The sequence below is a fragment of the Phascolarctos cinereus genome, unplaced genomic scaffold (genome assembly GCF_003287225.1).
Source record: "Phascolarctos cinereus isolate Bilbo 61053 unplaced genomic scaffold, phaCin_HiC Scaffold_2;HRSCAF=192, whole genome shotgun sequence".
Lineage (NCBI taxonomy): Eukaryota > Metazoa > Chordata > Mammalia > Diprotodontia > Phascolarctidae > Phascolarctos > Phascolarctos cinereus.
In genome coordinates this window covers 393,526,358-393,550,617 of record NW_027555625.1, presented here as the reverse complement: position 1 = coordinate 393,550,617, position 24,260 = coordinate 393,526,358, and the positions used below count along the sequence as shown (strand labels likewise).

At 41.2% G+C, this 24,260-nt stretch overlaps 1 protein-coding gene across 1 annotated transcript in view; it reads right to left on the bottom strand.

Annotated features, from left to right (window-relative positions):
* Positions 1-719: 719 nt before the first annotated feature.
* The window catches only part of ADRA1B (adrenoceptor alpha 1B), a 37,093-nt gene continuing 13,552 nt past the window's right edge, over positions 720-24,260 (bottom strand). The window contains exon 2 of the mRNA XM_020992406.2: positions 720-1,928. Coding sequence (XP_020848065.1) covers positions 1,360-1,928 — 569 coding nt within the window. The 3' untranslated portion in view covers positions 720-1,359. The remainder of the gene's footprint in view (positions 1,929-24,260) is intronic.

Genomic DNA, 24,260 nt, shown 5'->3' with positions numbered 1-24,260 from the left:
ATCAAAACATAGAACTAGCCAGAGCTAGTTTGGGAAGTACACTGGTAGTTAAAGTATTTGATGTATTATTATGAATGGGATAAGAAGGGAAAATCCAGGAGGGAGGTTATTTCCTTTCAATCCCTTACTCTGCGAGATTGGAGTTAGATTTAGAAAGTCAGTTCCCTGAGGGCATTCAGGGACTATAACAGCCTCATGGGATGCTTTGGCACAGCACTCACAACGGTAACATGGTCCCACAGTTTCTCACTTGTAAAGGAAGTAAAGTGGCTTAGATTATCTTTTGTCTGTGCTTTGGGGTGCTCAAGGCAAGAACTGTTCTCACAAATGCCAGGTCATTGAAAACTTGTCTGAGTATGAGCCAGAGACCTCTTTATGTTGAACTTAGGCTTTCAAGTTTGAGGGGCAGTTGACAGGAGGGGATACTTAATTTTGGTGATCTAAGAAGAAATTTGCAGAAAAGATTAACCTTTCAGGTAAGAGGTTGGATTGGATGACCTCTGAGATACTTGCAAGCTTTTCTATCCTAAGACTCAAAGCTCCTGTGATTTTACGAAATGAGAGGAAAGGAGCCCATCTGGGAAGTGAATGACTCATTTAGGAAGATACTAGGAACCCAGAGGAGAGCAGAGAGGAAGGGAGAGGGGATTGAACAGCCTTGGAAGAGGAGGAACCTCAAGGCCAGAGCTGCAACTAGAACAAGTCGCAAACCACAAGAGTAAACACATGAGAAATGACTTTTAATGTCTGACTTTTTTCCCCCCTAAAGTGCCAACGTTCAGTGAAGTACAGGGAAGGGTTGGACAGCACTTGCTGAGACCGCTGAGAGGTACAAAGTTAAATCACAAAACAAAATGCCACCAGTTCCCTCTCGTACTTTCCCCACTGGTGTGCCCATGCACACACACACACACACACACACACACACACACACACACACACACACACATACATGCACACCACATACATAGACACTGTATATCTACTGTTATATACATATGTATATATATATATATATAGAAATACATATAGCACAACTCATCTCATATATGCTTATATTGTAGCTGTCACCTAGCATTTCCACAGCAGCTAAACATTGGGCTGTGTGTATTCCTTTCCACCTGCTCTGGGCCTAGATCTTCCTTGTAACTAGAAACAAGTCTGGCACCCGTGCATCCGCCAGAAATGCAGTTATCCTTTGCACGCTGCTCCTCTCCCTTCAATTTCCCCTTAGGAACCTGTGTCTATCGAGTGTTGAACTTCCTTGCTCCCCTATGTCTTCCCCAGGGCAGGAAACCAGGTGTGGGGTCTGCCAATGAATGATGGAGCAGGATGAGGGGGGAGGTTAAGGATGGGCCCTTAGAACTGATTTGGCCCAAGGGGCATATTTTTTTTGAAGCCGGTTTGGCCATTGGCCATGTCAGTAGCTACCTCGCAGCCCCCATTGCTGTCCAGCCCTGGGTGACCCTCATGTTCCGCTAGGAACTTGAGGGTGAAGAGGTGGCCCGTGTCTCGGTGACGCCCTGGTGGCTCTGGGTGGGGTGGGCTCAGGAAGGTGCCGGAGCTCTTCCATTCTGAGAAAGTGTACATCTCCACCTGCGGGTGGGTGACCTTGCTCAGGTACCCAGGGCTGGGGGTGGCTGAGTTAAGGGTCCTCTGGCTGCCACTCAGGCAGCTCCCACTGTCATCCAGAGAGTCCTTTCGAGAATGTTCAAAGGAGCCTCGATTCCAGGCTCGGTAGTTGTAGTTCCACCAGCCTAGCCGATTCCGCCGATGGCACTGGCATTTGAGGATGCGGAGGAAGGCGCGCTTGAATTCCTTGCTGGAGCAGGGATAGATAATGGGGTTGATACAGCTGTTGAAGTAGCCAAGCCAGAAGACCACTTTGAAGACAGTGTCTGGGGGCTTCAGAGCAGCAAACAGGGATCCTGCCGGGTAGAGAGACAATGGTAGAAAAGGAATGGCTCATCAGTACCTTTCACTATAACTCCCCACTGCAATGTCATTGCTTGTGATTGCCACTCTCATAAATATTTTCAATTCAATGGTTCATACAAATGACAGTATTCTGGCAGATTACTTTTCTCTGTAAGGGCAGACTTAAGATGTCACTACCCAAGGGCAGGGAGGGATTGTACCCTAGTGATTGGGATAGCACTCAGAAGGGTAATGCGATATAGTTAGGCACAAAATCATCAACTTTTGGAACTTAAAGGGAACTTAGGGCTCATTCTAATCCAATCCCTTCCTCCATCTCTTTTTTTTTTCGTTTTTCTTTTTTTGCTAGGCAATGGGGTTAAGTGACTTGCCCAGGGTTACACAGCTAGTAAGTGTTATGTGTCTGAGGCTGGATTTGAACTCAGGTTGTCCTGAATCTAGGGCCGGTGCTCTATCCACATTGCCACCTAGCTGTTCCACCCTTCCCCATCTTACAGATGAGAAAACTGAGGCCCAAAGAAGGGCCTAAAGTGTTTGTCCAAAGTTGAACTGTGGCCATAAGTCTGGCTTCCTGCCTCCCAGCCCAGAGTTCTCTCTTCCTTTTTTTAAGTTTTGTTGAAATATCACAGTTATTTCCATGACATTTGTGGGATATTCTCACACTGATCTTTCCCTCATCACAGAGTCAATATTTAAAGGAAGCCAATTGACTAGTGATCTCATTTGATAGCCTCTGCAACATTCCGCACTTGTAGTTTGCTTCCCACTTCTCCAAACAGAGGAGAGAGAAGCATTTCCTTATCTCTTCTCTGGGACCATGATTGGGCATCATAATTACACAGCAGTGGGCTTTATTTTATTTTTCATTTAGTTTACATAATTTTAGTCAGTGTACATTGTTTTTCTGGTTGCGTTTACTTCACAGGATCATGGATTTGTAGCTTACGATCTAGATGAGACCTTAGGAATCATCCTAAGTAGTAGTAGTATTAGGGGTAGTAGTATTAGGAGTCATAACTAGTAAGTGTCTGAGGCAGAATTTGAACTCAGGTCTCATGAGTCCAAATCTATTATTCCTTCATTTACATTTAACTTTGGAATACAATACATGATTTTTTTTTCTGTGAGAGCAAATTTACCTTCTTATTTTCATGCGGCTTGACACATGGGCAGAGCACACATAGGATACCTTCAAACATCTTGGGTCAGGATTTGAACTCAGGTCTCATGACTTTGAATCCATGGTTCCTTCATTTACTAGATGGCTTTGCAATGGACTACGTGTTTTTTTTTCCTTGCAGAAAATTCACCTTTTTAATTATACGTAGCTCATGTGAAAATGAGCTTAAGGTAGCTAGGTGGCACAGTGGATGAAGCACCTGCCCTGGAGTCAGGAGGACCTGAATTCAAATTTGCCTTCAGACACTTACTAGTTGTGTGATCCTGGGCAACTTAACTCCGACTGCCTCCAAAAAAAGAAAGAAAGAAAGTTCAGGTCCATGAGCTTACTTATGCCAACCAATGTGTTAGACAGGGAGGGGTGTGGTCAAAAAGTTTATAATAGAGGTACAGTCTCTTCCTGCCTTTGAGTAGAAAAGCCTAGAATGAGAGGATTAGACTAGAGGATTTCTAAGGCATCCCTCTAGCTTTCGTATTCTGTGGACCTTGAGACCAAAACATCGATAGTATGGGCCTTGCCCATAATAGCCACTTGATAAATGTTTTAATTGAATTGAGTAGTACTGAATTCCCCCAGTGATTCTCAGCCTCACCACAGAGGGGCAGTGTCAGCTTCCATCTTGTCTGGGTAAGAGACTGAGTCAGCAATAGCCTCCCAGGGTCTGGCCGGGGAGGGATAAGATTCCAAACATATTTCCCAACCTCCCTTCACTTACAACAGAACAGTAGTAAGGAGGAGCAGGGCCCCTTTATGCTATGCATACCTTGTTGTAGTGGTCAGCACAAGAACTTAGTTAATTAGGGAAATTATTTGCATTTGGTCCAAGCAGGAGCAGGAAGCTGCCAATATCCCACTTTTTTTGGGGGGGAGGTTGTCTCTTAGCCCCACAAAATGTTTGTCACTGGAGCTTGGAGGAGCCAAGAGAGAACAAACCAGTGCTTCTCCTGCCTGATGGGTAGCAGGGTCTTGTGGAAACTGCCTGGGGTCCGGGGAGAGTTAGGCTATCTGGATTCTATTCTTGGTCATATCACTAACTCAAGGTGTGACCTTGGGGAAGTTACTTGGCCTCTTACTCCCTTAGTTTCCTTATTTATAAAAGAGTTTATAAAAATTATTTTTAATAGTGACTACTAAGTAAAATGACTGAGAAGTTGAAGCTGATATCCACAAAGGAAGTATTTATTATATCCTTCTTGTTTTGGGAGAGAGATGAGGTGGGAAACAGATGTTTGAATAAGACCATGTACATCACTTAAATATTCCTATGACCTTCTAAGTTTCACTCTGGAGAGACTTATAAAGAATGAGGATGAAAGGATATTACTGTAACAATTTCAACATATTGAAAAGCTTTCCCCCCCTTCCCCCTCCCCCCCTTTTTTTCCTTTTGAACCAGACCTGTAATTTCATTGGCATAGGGACTCTGAGAAAACTCCTCCTACCAATGCGGGCAGGCAGCTTTAGCTTATAGTCTTAGAGTGTCTGAGAAGTTGCCCCTGGGGTGTACAATTAGTATGTGTCAGAAGAAGGACTTTAACTCAGATCTTGCTGACTTCAGCAAGGGGCTGCTCTCTAGCCACTACAGTTTGTCACATTCCCTTTATTAGAATGGGGAATAACCTCTTTCATTCAATTTGCCTGTGATTATGAAGGCAATATCCATTAGAACTAGACAGGAATTACGAGGTCCCGGACGTTTGGGAGTTTCTGTTACAGAGGCTATAAAATAGGTTTGGCTATTCATTAAAGCTGGGTGTTATAGAGTTACAGAGAAGACTTGATTGAATTGATGCAGAAGGAAGAAAGCAAAACGAGGAGAACAGTAAGCATAATGAGTTCAGTAATGTAAATTAAGGCAAATTAAATGATACCAGATTTCAGATTATATAAAATAGCCAGGCTTCGTTCTAGAGGACCAGTGATGAAACCCAATTCCTTCCTCTCAGTACAGAGGAGGTGTACTCTCTGTGCAGAATTTTGCATATACCATAAAATCTTTTTGCTGTTTTTTGTTGCTTTTGCTTAATTGTTTTTCTTTGTTATAAAGGAGGGTCCAGTGGGGGAGAGGGATTTATTGAAAAGTGACTGTGCTATACAAAACACATAGAATCAGCATATTTTAAAAGGGTAAGAGTGGACCTTGAACTAGGAGTGTGTGTGTGCGTGTGTGTGTATGTGTGTGTGTGTGTGTGTATGTGTAGATTGTCTCCAGCTCCATGTGTGATCTTACACAAGTCATTAAATCTCTCCTGTATCATTTATCAATGGGAATGTTCATACAATGTTCTATAAGCAGAGTTGTGTACTAAAAAGAATGGTGAACTTGGAACCACAAGATTTGAATTTAAATCCTGGCTCTGCTACTTTCTAATTGTACGACCTCGGACAAATTAGTGTTGTACAGGAAAAGACACTGTTTACAGAGTGAGAGGAATTCCACCTCTGTTGCCTAGTGCTTGTGTGACCTTGGGCAAAGCAGTTTACTGCCCTGGGTCTCTGCTTTCTCATCTGAAAAGTGTGGTATTTGAACTAAGGTTCTCGCAGGTCCCTTCCAACCCTAAAACATGATCCCAAGTCACTTAATCTCCTGGAGCCTCAATTTCTTCTTCAGTAAAACAAGGGTCAGTCTGGATGGCCTCTGAGGGCCCTTCTAGCTCTTGATCTGCTCTTATAAACCTAGACGTTCTCTGAACTTCTCTGAGCCTTAATTTCCTCATCTGTAAAATGGGAGAGTTGGACTAGATGGCTTTTAAAGTCCCTTCCGGCTCTAGGTCTGTGATCCTTCCTAGGGTCATGATGAGCTTCAAAGGATAAAGTGAAATGTTTATAGAAGTAAGTGCTTTGGGAGCAGACAGTGCGTGGAATCTCAACTGCAACACCAGTACCACAACACCGCTGCTGCTGCTGCTGCTACTATTACTACTACTATTACTATTACTACTACAACTATTATAACTACTATTATCACTACTATTACTACTAGTACCACCACTACTATCACGACTACTATTGCTGCTACTATTAGTATTACTACTGCTACTATTACTACTACAACTATTATTACCACTACTACTACTATCACTCCTCTTATTACTACAGCCAGATAGGGAGCTATGTGCCTGGAGCATACTTTGATTACTATTACTACTACAACTCCCATTACTACTACCATTACTACTACAACTATTATTACCACCACTGCTATTACTACTACTACTACAACTACTACTACAGCCAGGTAGGGAGCTGTGTGCCTGGAACTTACTATGATTACTCCTCTTCCTCCTCCTCCTTCTACTACTACTACTACTACTACTACCACCACCACCACCAACACCATAACCATCACCACCACCAGGTAGGGAGATATGTACCTGGAGTTTACTATGACAAATGATGAGTTAGTAATAGCAGATATTAGTTTGACCTTGTGCAACCATAGTAAGACACATAGATTGCCATAGGGTGAGAGCAGGTTGTTAAAAAGTTTGAGTGGTAGGTAAGTAGAGTAGAAACCCCTTATAGTACACCACATTCTCTTAAGAATTTGGCTACGGAACAAATTCTTGTAATAAAAGCCTGATATAATAACCAGCCTTCACAGCAACTATTGGTCCTGTCTCTTTATAAAGTCCATTGGATGCAGAATTTCCTGCCGGATGTTTATTCAATTCTAGGGAAAATGACGAGTAATTGAAAGTGTTTAGGAAGTCAACCATGCCTAATCAGAAAGCATGGGAAAAGCACTGGACTTGGAGTCAGAAGACACAGGTTTGAATCTTTGCTCTGCCACTTACTATAGTTGTATTATGATTTGACCTTTCTGAGCTTTAATTTCCTCATCTGTAAAATGGGGATAATAATAACTGGCCCTGCCTTTATCACAGAACTGTCATGAAGATGAAACAAGTGAAAAGGTCTACAGTTTGTAAAGCCCTGAATAAATGTAAGTTATGATTACTGCTTTTTGGCCCTGAGCTTTCCTTGGTCCAGGCTGCTCCAAAGAATCATACTAGTACTTTGTTTAAGCTTCTGGGAAGATGAAGGTGCCTCTAGGCTTGCAGCTTTCTAACTAATGTATTCTTATTGTAGCCTATTAAGATGCTCCAAGGCAGGTATCAGCAAACTAGACCAAGGGACAGCCAGTGAGCAAAGACTGGGTTTTACATTTTGAAATACAATAAAATTTTATTAAAAATGTACGAACCTAGCAGGGGGGGTAGGAACAAAAACAGGTGGGCAGAATCTGGCTTCAGGGCAGTAGTTGGCTAGCCTCTACTCTAAGGTCATCCTTCTGGGGAACCTACTTTCCTTTTAGGTAGGCAAGCATATCCCAATAAGAAACCAGAAACCCATAGAAAATATAGGAATGTTTTTCTTCTCTACCTTTTCTTCTTATACTAGTCTTGTCTGTCCCCCTTTCCCTTCATCACTCTTCCCAACGAAATCCTTTACAAATTTTTTTTTCCAACATCGTTTTATTCCTTTAGTTAAAGGTCTCTGCAATTTCCTCTCCACTCTCCTGTCCAAGGAAATGCTATCAGTCATTTTAACTTTAGTATGAATGAGTTTCAGAGACTTTCACGACAGTTTTTCTTAGGACACCAAGTTCTTGAATGGTGATGGAGGGAGTACACCAAAGAGGAAAAGGATAGAGAGTGAAGAGATTGGGAAAGCAGAAAAATGTGTATTTTACCATGTTGCTTAGGGCTGGTGGTGATGATGGAACTGTTTCTTTTCCAAAGGATTCCAGATTTAGGGCTGATATCTCAGCCGTAGCCCTGCAGCTTCTCTGCCCCTAAGTAAAGACTAGCTGGCAGATACCTGATCATAAACTCCTGGGCAGCTTCCTCTCCCATCCACTTCAACTTTGTTTTCAGAGCTTGGCTTTTCTCCCCATGTTTCGGTTGATTAACATTTAAACGGGGTAGCTGATGGGCAGCTCTCTCAGTATTCAGGGGACTCAGAGTAGTAGCTATTTACATGTCACTTCCCTACTCAATAACCTTTCACGACTCCACATTCCCTGTGCAATAAAAGTCCAAATTCCTTAGCCTGGCACTTAGTGTTCTATAATGTGGCACTATCTATATGTCCCAGGCCCATGTGCCTTCCTGAAAGGTGACCTGTGCTCTTCTGTCTTTTTGCCTTTAATTATTTCCCAAGTCTATAATGCCGCCCTATACCTTTCTACTTATCTTTTATCTGTCCCTTAAGTACCACGACTAAAGTCTTAAGTCTATTAAGCTTTCTCTGACTGCCTCAGTGACCTTTTCTTCCTCTTATGGTACTTGTTTTCTCCCACTCATTTAGGATCATTCCACTTGGACTTGTTAGTTATCTTTTCCTGCACTGGAAGTATATCTTGTCTTCTCAATTATGTTATAAGCTCCTTGAGGGCAAGAGCTGTACCTTATGCAACTTTGCCTCTCTCAGTATATTATAGAAATATTGAGCAACATTGTTGCACAACAAATATTCATTAATTGACAGAACCCTAATTCTACATAGCTTCATTCACGCTGTTCAGTGTATCTGGAACGGCCTCTCATGTCCTCTTCTCTTATCTTGGGGTTTACAGGCTAGCTTTGTTTTTAAGGACCATGCCTTAAATCCAAATTACTCTGCTCTCAATGATTGGCCAACTATAGGTCCCAGCCAGGCCTCACTTGGTCATTGTTTGGACTGTCATGGCTGGGCTGTTGTCCGTTCTGGAAGAGAACAAAATGATATCACTATGCTAGAGTCAAGTTACAGTGTGTCCAACTGTGGCTGATCAAACCAACAGGAACTTGGAATGCTCTACTACAGGTCAGGTTTAAATAGTCTATGTGAACATTTGGGGTGCATTCTCTAAATTTGCATGTTTCTTTTGAGCTTCTTCAATTCTGGTTTGCTCAAAGAGCACAGCATTTTCTTTGATGAGGGTATGCCATGCTGAGCAGTCCTGTGCCAGTGTTTCCTATGTCACACAATCAATTCCAAAGATCTTAAGAGAGAACTCGAGAGTGTCCTTGTATTGCTTCTTCTGACCCCCATGTGAATGCTTGCCCCATGTGAGTTCTTCATAAAATAGTTATTTGTGTGTTTGTTTGTTTTTTTGGCAAGTGTACATTTGGTATTTGAACAACATGGCCAGCCCATTGTAGTTGTGATCTCTTCGGTAGAGTTTGAATGCTTGGCAGTTTACTTTGATAAAGGACCTCAGTGTCTGGTATCTTTTCCTGCCAGTTGATCTTCAGAAACCTATCATGGCTCAGAGTTAGTGTAAATAGCAATCCTTTCTGTTTTAGCTAGAAACCCTGAGGGTCTTTTCCTCTCAGATTGATTTTTTTTTTTTTGAGTAGGTGAAAGAGGCCATTCCTTGCCTCATTTCTTACCTAGCCTTAATCACTGAATGGGCATTGCCTCAGTCAAACTTAGATTTGGGAAAGACATTAGCTTAAAAAGGCCAAGGTCTCCCACTGCATTGGGGCCATCTCCAGTCTTCCTGATCTATATTTTGGCACTGGACCCAGAAGGCTTTGGAGGAGACTGGTGACTTTGCACAGCCCTCTCTCATTGAAATCCAATTCACTTGCAAGTCATGACATCCCCTTCCTGATGTCACGGTCCTCTTCCAGAAGGAAAGACAAACAACAAATGCCTTTTATAGTGAATACCACATAGTTTCTAATCTGTCAGGGCCTCAGTTTCCTTCTCTGTTAAGTGAGTGGGTTGGATTGGATGATATCTAAGGTCCCTTCTACTTCATTCATTCTGTGATTCTATAAAACTCTGCTTTAATATTCAAAAAAGAAATTAAAGGAAAAGCAAGAGGGTTTTTTTTGGTTTGTTTTTGGAATCTAAACAAATAGGGCTTAGAGAACTTGTTTCTTTCTTCCCAGGGAGCAGATGAACAAGTTAGTGCTAGTTCAGGACTAAGGATGGATCTTCAGATGAAAGCCTCCATAAAGAAACATGCCATGATTATATTCTTTAGTGTTTGGCTGAGGGGAGAGAGAGAAAGGGGTCAGTAAAGTACCAATGATAAGGAGCCTTTGGTCATTATCCTGTCTTGTCTCTTTCATCCTTCCTTTCAGCATTACTTTAGTTTTCCCCTCTTCTTTCTGACTCACCAATTTGTTGCTCTCCTTTCACTGGCAGTGTAGTGATCTAAAGCTTTTCTTGTAACCAACCTAGCTTTTGAAATTGCATTAGATTGGTTGGGTGACAGCCTGGAATGGTTATTGCTACTTCCCTCTGCATAACTAAGTTCTACCCACCCTTCAAGATACAACCCAAATCTCTTCTCTTCCGTGAAGTCTTCTCTGACCATCTCAGCCCATAGTGTAATTTCTCTCTTTAAATTCCTATAATGTTTACTACTCATTTGCACGGTTATCTTTTTATATCTCTCTTATCTCTTTCCATTCCTGTGAGGCATCATGCTATATATGGCAGGAAGACTCCTGAAGATAAGGCTTGAGCTTTAACTCTACCACTTAATAGGGATGTAATTTTGGGCAAATTACTCATTCTCTCTGATAAGAAGTTTACTTAGACTACCTGCCTCATAGGGTCCTCGTGACAATCAGGTGAGGAAAGAGATGTAAAGGGGGTTTCTAGATGTGAAGACATACTTATGTATGCAGTGTACACATATATACATACACACACACTATTATTAGATAGGAAAGACAATATCATCAGGGAAGCTAGGTGACTTGTGAAAATTCATTCACCTAGCTATTGCTCACTTTCAGAGTAGTAACCTCTTTTTGGGTGTTTGTGGAACAGTGGAAAGAGCGCTGGAACTGAAGTGGGAGGTGCTGAAACTTACTACCTGCCTTAGTTTTCCTCATCTGTAAAATGAAAGTATTGGATTAAATTGTGTCTTATCCAATTCTACAGCTATGATCCTGTGAAGTGCTTGTTCACATCTCTATGGTGAGAATAGAACTAAGTGCTCAGTCCTCATGCTACGTTCAAAGAACTGCTTTGGACAATGGAAAATTTTGGAATCAAAGGAAGTAGGCTCAGCCCCATTCCCTGTTCCCTACCTACAAGTATTTAACGTTAGCTGAGTATTTAACCAATACCTGTGTAACTTGGACAAGTCACTTAAGCTCTCTGTTTTCCCAACTGTGAAATGAGAAGGTTGGTCTATGTGATCCTTTTGCAGCTCATACTTCATACTATGAAGATGCAGAAGAATGTGCATACTCTGCATTGGCTTATGTCCTATTGCTCCCTTCTTCACTAACTTAGCTTTCTAAGTGAATCTGCCAATTCAATGCAAAAACGAAGTTTAAGAAAGTGGGGTAGATTCCACAGGGGAAGGAAGGAAGTTAAACTAAGAAAAGGAATGCTTGGGTGTTGGCTTTGAATAAAATGGTGGTTCTGGCTAGCCGAGAAAAGTAAGCGCTGAAAACCATTCTCCATGATATCACCACCTCATGAAAGTCTATACAGGAGAGCGTCAAGGGACAAGGGATGTTTAGCCCATAAATTCTTCCTTGATGTACAAATGGCAAAGCCAAGAGCTAAATTCAGAGAGGGAAAGGAAAGGCAACATTTTCAAAGGACAGGGAAACAAAACAAAAGAAAACATGAGCTCAGCAGAGAGGAGAGAGCCAGGCAGTAAAAGAGCAAAAAGACTCTGATTTTGAAAAAGGATGATTTTGTTATACGTCGTTTTGGGTATAAAGTGAAAGACAGATGGATAGACAAGGAGGCCAGAGAGGTCTCTGGTTACTCTTCAGGACGAGTGGTACATTGTTTGCTTGGCACTCAGGGCAGTCTGGCAGCCCTCGCCTGCCTATCTCCTGGAGCTCAATTCTCTTCTTGGTCATGTAAAAGGACATATCACCCAGGAACTGAGACTGCTTCCCTCCCAGTTCTCCTTGCCTTTTTCTGCTATGATATTCTATCCTCAATCCTAAATATGTCGCTGAAACTCAGTGGTTTGTTATGAAAAACAGATCCATTACTGCCAGGGGCAAGAATTTAGGCAAAAAAAGAAACAATCCATCTACCTGTTCAGAGGTAGCTTTTGGAACACACAAAGCCCCGGGTCCTTAGTCTCTCCCTCCTTTTTCTCTGCGTATTTCCAGCTTACTGCTTCAGGCTGGAGGGGATGGCACCAGTGTTTCTGAGTCATAGCCAAACGGGATCCAAGAGAGATAATGCAAAGAATTACATTTGGCAGGCGGATCCCCATCCTTTCAATCATGCTTTCTAAAAGACGCGGTTGGGGAAAGCAACAATATCGGTCATTCTCTCGTGCTCCAAACTCTCAGTGGTTTTGGTGAAAGGGTGGCAGGATGTCAGGATATGATCATTTTTATCTTTGCAAGTCAAACCAGATTTCAGCTGTATGCTCTTAACATGCTAGAGCATTCTATTCCCACCATTTCCATCAATTCATTTATTCACTCCCTCACTAATTCATTCATCTGACCACTTATGGGAAAAATATATTGGAAAATATAGAATAAAGCATATAGCTTTTGCTCTCAAGAAGCTACTGTCTGAGTACACAAGGATTAGAAAGATCTGTGATCTCGGGAGGTAGGGTAACCCTGGTATGGAAATGCTCTACCAAAGCAAATAAAAATTCACTTATGACTTAGTAGTGAAGTCTTAGGAAGCTTCCTGAGGCACATTTAGTGACTTGCCCAGGGTCATACAGCTAGAGAATGTCAGAGGCAAAATCTGAATCCATATTCTCTTGACTTCAAGTCTGGAGACTCTACCAGTATATCACAATGTTTCTATTGTTTTCTAAAAAAGTGTGACTAGAACAGATACAACCCTCCCCCGGTACTATGAGATACAATGTGAAGAAGCAACAAGAAATACAAAGTGCTTTGCTAGTTCGGAGAAGAGGGAAATCATTCCTATCTGTGGGAATCAGAGAAGGCTTCATGGTGAAGAGAACACTGAAATAGTGTAGACTATTATGCAATAGTTAACAGAAGATTCCAGTTAAGGCAGGAGCTTGGAAAGTGGATTACTATTCTGTTTTGTTTTGTTATTGTTATTTTAATAATCATCTGGCATGGTCCTGGATGTAAATATGCAAAACCAGTTCCTTAGGATCATAGGCCTTAGAGCTGGAAAGGACCTTAGACATTGTCTAGACCATTCTCATTTTACAGATGAGGAAATTGAGGTTTGGATTTATCCAAGGCCAGGTAGTAAATGTCAGAACTGGGATTTAAACCCAGATCTTCTGACTTTAAATTGAGGGTAAGGGCCATTCAAGAACAGTAAGGTACTTTTCAGCTAATGAAAACTGGTTGGCAAACTGGATTCCAAATTTAATTGCTATAATCTGAAGGGAAGATATAGCGCTACTTACTAATTAGCAAATAGCAATGTAATTAATCAATTCAATCCCTCAATGCTACATGGTTGAAGATCATGGTTATAGTTGTAACTCTGAAGACATTCCAGAAGGCTAGTGAGAATGAAAAGCTCACACACATATTAATGTGGTTAATCTAGATTGCTTCACTAATTGCTGGTTCTTCTTCTAAATAATGCATCTGCTGATACTATTTATGTTCCATACTCTGTCTCATGACCACATTCTTTTGTTCAGATATTTAAATTGTGCCCATTCATTTCTGTCTTGAATTTACAGCTAGCATTAAACTTCCTCTGGCTTACACAGCCCTTTGCCTCTTGAATGGAAAGAAATTTATGCCCAGATTTCCAATTTAATTTCTAAACAGCCTCACTCTTATTTTTAAACTCAATATGTTTCCAAGAAAATAATTGAACTGCTAGAAGAAAAAGTTGTCTATTTTAGCCAAGCATTCTTTACCTAGGCAATATAGCATAGTGGAAGGAATATTAGATTTGGATTTAGAGGAATGTTACTGTGGGCAAGTCATTAAATCTCCTTGAGCCTCCATTTCATCATCTGTAAAATGGTATAATAATATTTGTATTACCTATTTCAGAAAGTTGTTCTGTGCTATTATTACTAGAACAAGGAAGATATATCCTTGGCTAAGGATGAAATCATGTTCTTTTTGGGATTATATGCCCAGGATTTGGTGTGAGAGTTCAGCTGGTGATGATGTCACCCAAGAAACTGTGCATGAAGGACTAGCAGGTGAGATTGGAGATGTTGGACAGAGCTGAGCAGGTATGAACTGAAGGAGAAGGGGAGGAAGAGAATAGTTGATCATAGAGCTACAGGAATTGTCTGGGCTGTGTCTCCTTCTACGGGTGTTGGTACATACCAGGTTGGACTTTTTGATGTGGTAGTATTTTGGACAATACTTTGAGGCTTCAGTGTTTGGGGGGATCCTGAAGATTCTCTGGTCTAGCACCAAGGATAACAGCATCCCAGTAATCAAGATGCAATGCCTTCAGTGTTCATCAAACGGATAGGCCAGTAATAATATCTTTTACTGCTCCATATCTTGAGTGCTGTGTTGATTTAACAACATGGGATAAGGATCAACTGGGCTCATAATCTTTAGTTCCTGGAGGTTAGGAGGAGGTTTTGTGAAATTGGTGGTAGGAGTGTGCTGCTTATCATTATTTTCACATTATTTTTCTTGCATTTTTATTTAAGTAAATGTCCTTTGCCTCACTACGATGAGTGTGTGTATGTGTGTGTGTGTGCCTGCGTTTGCTTAAGATTCAGAGGGAAAATGGGGCTTTGTAAGCAATTGAATATAGACCCAAATAGATTCTAGTTACTTGAAGGTATGTATTAAGGGGGATATATTTCTCTATCTATATCTTTGCTATCTCTCTATATCTGTCTCTATCTTTATAAATGTTAATTCAGTTTAATGGAAAAATGCTGACCTGAAAGATCTCTTTTTTGTGGTCCAATAGAAGAACCATTGTTAACTCTGGAAATTCAGGAAGGGGTGAGCAGTGATTAGAATGGACATAGAATGCTGTGGTTACAGATTTTTTTTTCCCCTTAGGACCATTTTGTCTCTTCTATTAGCTAGGATGATTGCAAGTCTTTCAGCCACTAACATGGCCGTACTGACTACTTTAGATTCTAGATCAAAGTCACACATTTGCTCGATATTCTAGAAGATACAATAGCCATTCAGTTTCTCTTATGGCCAGAAGCAGCAAATAACTCGGTTAGGTTCTTGAAAGTAGTTTGCTCAGTGAAAGCTAATTAAATTAGGTTGTTATTAGTTGTTGGAACTTCTTTTTAATGAATCTTTATTACATTCAACTATGCAGCTCACAAGTAATTGTATTAAATGTTGGCAATCTACCCACTAGTCTTTTATTTAATTTCTTTCTGTGGGATTCCCACCTATTCCAAGACTCAGATTCCTGCTCTTCCTTTTATTCCATACCTCACTTCAAAAATCCATTTCAGGACTAAAAGAATCCCTTTCTTTCTTAACTTTCCTGCTTTTCTGTTTCCCCATCTACTGGGGTGGTGATCTTAAGTGTATGGGAAATTTGAATGTTGTTCAAAAAGCCCTCCTTGCCCCAAATGTATACCTCATCTGTCTGTCATAGTACCTAACATTCCCGCCATTAATTGTACATTTGGGTCCAGGAAAATAATACATTCAAAGTCCCTGTTAAAATGTTTAGAAGAGTGAGAGATAAACCTGTTATCTTGTTAACACCTTAGCAGATAATAATTTATCCTATTTTTTAGCCAGTTGCCTAGGTGAGAGATAGGAAAACTGGGTTCTAATCCCAGCTTTGCCACTAATTCACTTTGTGACCTTGAGCAAGTCACATTCTTTGAGGTCTTAGCAATAAAATGATGGTCAACATGTTGTAATGAAGAGAGTGTTGTGTTTAGAATAAGAGATCCTGGGTTTGAATCCTCGTTCTCCTAATAATTACCAACAGTGACTGCTGCAGCGCACAGAACACTGGGCCTGCAGTCAGAAAGACCTGGGTTCAAATCTGCTATCAAACATTTACTAGCTGTGTGACCTTAGGCAAGTCACTTAAACTTCTGCCTGCTTCAGTTTCTTCAAGTGAGAAATGGGGATAATAATGGCACCTACCTTCCGTGGTTGTTGTGAGGGTCAAATGAGATAATATTTGTAAAGGATTTAGCATAGTACAGAAGAGGTGCTTTTAAATGCTTGTTTCCTTCCTTGTTTCTATCTGTGTAATCTGGAGTGAATCAATTGACCTCTCTGACTCCTAAGCTCCCTTCTAGCTCTAAAAGTATGATCTCTTCCAGCTTGAATACGTTGTTCTTTCACTTTCATAACTTGTATCTGTGGGCTAATATTTGGATATGGTTATTTTAGACCATTCTGGGCATGGAGGAAAGCAAGAGGTAGGTAAGCAGAAAAGTTACAAAGAGGCAGTTTTCACCTGGAGGCAAGGAAAAGTCTCTTAGCAATGACACCTGTCCTTTAGTGGAAGGAGCTATGTGGGGATTTCCAAAGGTTGATCATGAGCTATCTTCAAGCCTCTCCTGGTCTATCCCTAAGGGGACCCTAGCCATCACATTCTCCACCACTGCAGCCATAAAAAATTTGGAGTACTCCTCAACAAGAAAAGATAGAATTTAGGGAGTATTGTATACAGCAATAATAAATTGGGTATCTAATGATAATAGCTAGCTTTAATATAATGCTTTAAGGCTTGTAAAACATTTTACAAATATTATGTTATTTTATCCTCCTAACAATTTGGGATAGGCACTATTATTACTATTGTTATCCCTACAGATGAGAAAACGGAGATAGTTAGAGATTAAGTGACTTGCCCAAGGTCACACAGCTATTAAATGTTTGAAACTTGTTTGAACTCAGAATTTTCTGACTTCAGGTCCGCTGCTCTATCTACTGTGCCAACTTGCTGCCCCATCTACCTTATTTACAAGCTAAAGCTCTGAGATCTCTAATAGATCAAGTGGGACCATCTAATATAGTATTACATAATTTTTTTCCTCTCTGCTTTTGTGTATCGTGTCCCAGGAAGTGATGGATCTGTGTTCAAACAAATCTGGGTTCAAATGCTAGCCCTGTTCTTCCCTCCTGTGATCTTGGACAAGTTATATATCCTCTCTGACTTCAGTTTTTTCATCTGTAAAATGAGGACACTGGACTAGATGACCTCTATATTGGGTCCTGGGTCTAAATCTGCCATCCTATTAAGTTTACATGAATTGCTTCTCTCTGCTTTCCTCTTGTGGGAACACCTCCCAATTTAGCATCATCAGAAAATAACATGAACACACAGTGAACTTCCTTTCCAGAAAGGTAACCATGGTCAAGATCATGATTAAATTTCAACCTGACCTGAGTGGGATAAATTGGCCACTGCTTAAGAGGCCTGTTCTGACTGAATGGGCTCTTCTCAAACCAACTGCTCATAAAACCAAAATCCATAGGAAACCAATTAAATTGAAATATATTCTATTTTTAAAAATTCCTAGAACCCCCCCTTTAGAGGGATATTTGACACTTTTCAATTTTTGTCTCTGTGCATCCTTCTGAGCCAATTCAAAGTTTATATGTAAAATTTGGTGTGATATGTTTTCTATGTTAAAATATAAATATAGAATGGCTACTGTTATTCATTGGATACTCAGTCTCCTACTGAGGGAAGCAGCTTGCCTGAGTTCTGGAAGGCATCTTTCCTTATGAATTCATTCTTCCCATTGCAACTCTTTTATTCTCTCATGGGTCTTCTTGGATCTATTTTGGTCCTAAATACTGATCTTAGACTCTATCTTGCAATCCACTGATTGGTACTATCATAATATTACTAACATGGCTAAAATGTGAAAGATCATATGCAATTTACACATGGTGGGTAAGTGCTTTTTGTTTTGGGGTTCTCCTGTATCAGTCCTGAGATAGTTAGTGTGTCCTATTCCAAAGGAAACCAGCCTCTAACTTTGGAAAGTCAACTTCAACTTAGCTCTAAAGACAGTCAGCATTTGTGGGCCTTTTTGTCATCTCTGTGGTGAGGTGAGTATAGGGGAGATATCTGAACAAGGTGGGAAAACTCTCAGGACCACAACCAATGAGGAGCTATCCTTAAAAATCCATGTGGAAGCAGATCAGTTCATCCTGAACAGTGTTTAGAGTCCCCGGGTCATCTTCAGGGGCTAGAGGGCTCAAAGTACATTGCATTGAGTGCCCCCACCCCCTGGATCACTTGTATTTGTATCTAGGTGAAATCAGGTCACAACAGAAGTCAAGGACAGACTGGAAGGGGGAAAAGAAGTCAGAACAAGAGGGGCAGCTTGATTTAGTGGATCGAGGGCAGGTTTTGGAGTCAGGCATATCTTCTTGACTTTCCTTGTTGCCTTTGACACTGTTGAGCACCATCTTGTCCTTGGTATCGTCTTCTCTCTAGGTTTTCACGACACAACTTTCTCCTGCTTCTCCTCATACATGTCTCAGTCTTCTTTGCCAGATCTTCATACAGGCCATGATGTCTCACAGGCTCTTGTCTTAGGCACTCTTCTCTCTCACTTAGTAATTTCATCAGATCCCATGAATTCAATTATCTCATTGTTGATGTTTCTCAAATCTCCTTATTCAGCCCTGACCTTTCTGTTGACCTCTGCTCTCAAATCTCTAACCGCCTGTCTGACCTCGTGAACTGCATGTTCCGTAAACATCTTGAACTCAACCTGTTTAAAACTTAATTCATTATCTTTCCCCCCAAAAACTTCCTTCTTCCTCACTTCTCTATTACTATGGAGGGTACCAGAAATGCTCCTCGTTCCCTGGGCTCATAACCTAGGTGTCATCCTTGACTAATCACTTTCTCACTATCTGTATCTTATCTATTGCCAAGTCCTATCAATTTTACCTTTGATATAATTTTACCTTGTATAAATCCCCATCTCTCCTCTAACATTGCCTTCATCACTTCAGGCCTCGAATATAATCATAGCCTGCTGGTTGGTGTCTTTGCCTCAAGCTCCTCCCTATTCTGGTCCATCCTCCATTCAGCTACCAGAGCACCCTTCCTAAAGTGCAATGCTTCCTAGAGCACCCTAAATGGAGTGACCATGTCATCTTGGTCTCCCTCACCCGATAAACTCAGCTAGCTCTCTATCACCTCCAGGATCAAATATACTCTCTGGCGTTCAAAGATCGTCATCACCTGCTCCTCCTCCCATCCTTTCCAATCTTCTTATACCTCAGACCCCATCATATACTCTGCAATAAAGTACCATTTGCCTCTTTGCTGTTCCTCACACAAGACACTATATCTTCCAACTCTGCGTATTTTTACAATCTGTCCCCCACACCGAGAGTTCTCTCCCATCTTATCTCCAATTGCTTCCTTCTAGTCCCTGATAAAATTCTACTCCCCACAGGAAGCCTTTCCCCTTCTCCCTTAATTCTAGTCCCTTTCCTCTGTTGTTTATCTACAATTTATTCTGCATATAGCTTGTTTGTATATTGTTTTTTCCATGTTATCTTCCCCATCAGACTGTGAATTCTTTGAGAACCAGGACTACCTTTTGCCTTTCTTTGTAACTCTAGGACTTAGCACAGTGCCTATACATAGTAGGTGAATAATAAATGTTTATTGACTGACTGACTTAGGTTCAGTCCTATTTCTAACATGAACTGAATGTGTGATGTAGGGCAAAATCCCTTCCTAGCGGCCATTTCCAAACTGTTCTTCCTGAGCTCCAACTGTCATGCTCATCTATCTTCCACCGGAACCTTGAATTCTACTCCTGGGACACTGGACTCTGATAGGTAAGCTATCTCTTTATCTTGCAGGGGACAGGCCCATCTTATTTCCTTGATTTTTAGCTCTCCTTTATGTGTTGTCTTCTCCCATTAGAATATAAGCTCCTTGAGCGCAGGCACTGTGTTACTTGCCTATATTTGCCTCCCCAGGACTTAGCACAGTACCTGGCACATTGTGCTTGATAAATGCTCTATCCATCTATCTCTCTATTTATCTATCTACTATCTACCTATCTATCGATCAATCTATCGATTTATCAGTCTATCCATCCATTTATCCATCCATCTATCTATCTAGTCCTTGCAGAGACTATAAATTGTGGAGCTGGTGATGAGCTGCATTGGTGGGGGATTTCCTCACTGGGAATTCCCTCTAAAAAATCACTAGTCCTATTCAGAACAATGCAAATGGGTTTAGAAAGGGTGTACCCCCAAGGAATACAAAAAAGAGGCCAGGGTAGTCCTGCTAGTATCTTTGGTGATTTAGTGGTGTAAAAGTTTATGGATTGATAAAGTGTATATGAGCTTAGGGCTTTTATCGTTATTATTATTTTTTTATTTTTGCTAGAATCACCTGTTTATTTCTTCTCTGCTATCTGCCATCTTGAGTTACTGCCCAGGACCAACATTTTAGGGTTTTCTAAAATGAGGGGTCCAGGTCGCCTTTTCCCTTTCATTTTATCCTAGTACAGCTTTTGGAGTGTGTGCCTTACCCTGAGACACAATTAGCAGCAATCAGGCACAGATCCCATACATTGAGTTCAGTCTTCCTGGTTATATATGTACATGCCTACTGGTAAACAATCTTAAACTAGTATTTCAACAACCATGAATAACTCAACCCCTAAATATGTACTACCCAGAGACAAAACTGGCTTAGTAGCAGTCACTAAAAAGGGCAGAGAGGGATCTTTGAGAAATGGCTCCCCTTCCTCGTGCTGGAACATTCTGTTTTTGAACATTACACTCTGAACTTTCAGTGTTGGAGTCCATGTAATTTTTACGGGGCTTCTAATAGGTTTGAGACAACAGAGGGAGTGCGTGAGCATTTGAATGGGGCTCAGACATTCCACCTAGAGCTGAAGCCAAAATTGCTCTGTTGATGAGAGCCCCTAGCAACACAAATATGCCAGCAGAAACGCCAAACCCTATTGGTTTATTGGAGGATTTTCTCTCTCTGTTATGCCCATCTTCAATGAGGATAGGGGTGGGAAGGGTAGGTGTGAAAGTATTCTTCTCACCTGGAATACTTCTCACCCTGTCCTACTTTTCTTTAACTCTTACCCAAATGTAGAGACCCAACTTATGTTACATCTCTTTCAAGAAAGCATCTTTATCAATTTCATCCCTCTCTGGCCCCTGCTTCCTCTGAATTGCTCTAGTTTTTCCACTTTTTTTCTTCCCAGAATTTATCATTTGATTATACTGTTTTATGTCGTTTTTGTTCATTCATTTCAGTTGTGTCTGACTCTTCATGATCCCATTTGGGATTTTCTTGGCAAAAATACTGGAGTGATTTACCATTTCCTTCTCCAGCTCATTTGACAGATTAGGAAACTGAGGCAAAAAGGGTTAAGTCACTTACCCAGCTAGTAAGTGTCTGAGGCCAGATTTGGATTTAGGTCTTCCTGACTCCAGGCTTGATGCTCTATCTGCTGTGCCACTTAGCTGCTTGCTAATTGTTAGATATCTGCTTCTATTGCCTCTAGGATGAAATATCAACTTACCTATTTGGCATTTAAAGGCCTGTACACTTTGTCTCAGCCTACCTTTCCTGGTTTATTACATACGTCATTACCTTTCACACTCTATATTACAGCCAGATTGACTTACTTGATGAGCTTCGTATGCGATGTTTCATTTTCAGTCTCCATGGGTTTGTACAGGGTGATTCCCATGCCTGGAATGCTCTCTTTCCTTACCTTCATCTCACAGAATCCTTAGCTCCTTTTAAAGTCCAGATTAAATTCCACTTCCTATAAGAGTCTTGTACTGATTCGCCCCCCCCCCCACTTTCCCCTTCCTCTCCTTCCCTTCTGGCCAGTTATTAGTGCCCCTTTCTACACCACTCCACTTCATATACTTCATCTATATTGTGTCTTTTATTTAAATATTACACATTATTTCTCCTCAAAGTCAGAGGTTGCTTTCATTTTTGTCTCTGTATTCCCAGTTCCTAGCACTGTAGCTGGCATATAGCAGGTGCTTCATAAATGCTTGTTGAATAAATAAGTTCAATAAATAAGAATGCATCCTGACCTTTTGTATTTAAACTCCTGGTTCATAAGCTCAACCCGGCCCTTGCCACTGCTAAGCAACCCCGCTACTCTAATGCATACACTTATGGTAGAAGAGCTGGTCTCTTACTTCCCTGAGATCTACCTACAGAAGCCTCGACAGTTCCCCTCCTCTCAATCTCATCTATTCTCTTCCTTTCTCTAGTACAGGAGAAGAGCTATCTCTAACGTTCGCTAAGGTCAGTTACTCTGCACCCTTGGTCTCAGGCCCTCCCACCTCTTCCAGGATCTAGAACACATTTCTCCTCCTCTCATGGATCTTCAAATTCTCCATATTGCTACTATGTCCTTCTTACATGTTCACAAACATGACTGGCTCTCCCCAGTCCTAAAACAAACAAAAATTTCCTTTGATGCTTTTAAGTCGTCTAACTATTATCCCATTTCCCCCCTCTGCTCTACTGCCAAACTTCTTGGAAAAGTTGCTTAATATCTGATGCCTCAGCTTCCTGACCACCAGTTCTCTCCTCAATTTCCTGTAATTGGGTTTCAGTTCCAACTAATCTACAAAAGTGATTAAACTGCTTTCCAGCTTTCTCTCTCAAAGGTCACCTCCAAACTGCCAAATCCAGTGGTCATTTTTTTTTTCAATTCTCATCTGCCTTGACTTCTATGTGGCTTTTGTCACTGTAAACCATCTTCTACTAGATATTATCTCCTTCCTTGGCTCAAAGACATCACACTCTCCTGGTTCTTCTTTAACTGCTCATTCTCTATTTCCTTATCTTTGTTCTAAAAATTTAATGTGGATATTTTCTTTCTTTCTTTTTTTTTGGCTAGGCCATGGGGTTAAGTGACTTGCCCAAGGTCACACAGCTAGTAAGTGTTATATGTCTGAGGCCAGATTTGAACTCAGGTCATCCTGAGTCCAGGCCTGGTGCTCCATCCACTGCGTCACCTAGCTACCCCCTTTCTTTTTTTTTGATGAGGCAATCGGGGTTAAGTGACTTGCCAAAGGTCACACAGCTAGTAAGTGTCAAACGTCTGAGGCCGGATTTGAACTCAGGTCCTCCTGACTCCAAGGTCAGAGCTTTATCCACTGAGTATTTTCTAAAGGTTTGTCTTTAGCTCTTTCTTCTCTCCTCTCCAGCCTTTGTAATCTTATCGCAAGCATGCAAATATCGTTGTTGTTCAGCCACTTCCCTTGAGTCTTACTCTTAGCGACCCCACTTGGGGTTTTCTTGGCAAAGATGCGGAAGTGGCTTGCCATTTCCTTCTCTAGCTCATTTTTACGGATAAGGAAACTGAGACAAAAAGGGTTAAGTGGCTTGCCCAGGGTCACACAGCTAGTTAAGTGTCTGAGGCCACATTTGAACTCCTGAAGATGAAGCTTCCTGACTCTAAGCCCAGCAGTCTGTGCACTATGGTGCCACCTAGCTGCCCCATGTGCAAATGCTTACCAAATCTGAATTGCTCATTCTACCTTCACATCTGCACAGCCAGTTTCCTATAACAGAGGAGTCAGTAAATAAAAATACAATAAAACAGTGATAATGTTAATATGTGCTTTTCTAAGTCAATATGATTCCAGCAGGGAATTTTTTTGTAGGGTTTAGTGGCTCCCATTTCAATCTGAGTTCTGATACTACAGGACATAGGATCTTAGAGATGGAAGGGACCTTACAGATCATTTTATCGAAGACTGTCACTTTGTAGATGAGGGAATTGAGACCTGTAGAGGTGAAGTGACTTAGCTATGATCACCTAGGTAGTAAGTAGCAGAGTTGGGATTTGAATCCAAGGCCACTGATTTAAAGTCCAGTCTGCCCTTAGCTGCTTCTCCCATCCCATGTCTACCTAGATGTTCTTTTGACATCGCAAGCTTAGTGTCCCCCACACCAAGCTCCTATTTCTCCCCACGTTCACTTCTTGTGACTTTACTGTTTATGTCTGTGGCACCACCATTTCCTTGACTTCTCGTGTTCAAAGCTTTAGTATTTATTTGTGACTCTTTTTCTCCCTCATTTCTCACATCCAATCAGTTTCCAAGATCTCATCAATTCCATCTCTAAAATATCCTTACTGTTCACTCCCTCTATTCTCAGTTTCACTTCCTCGTTACAACTCACTTGTACTATTACATTAGTCCCTTTTAACAACAGATTTTCCCAATTTCACTCTTTCCCATTTCTAATCCATCTTTTGTACATCTTACAGAAT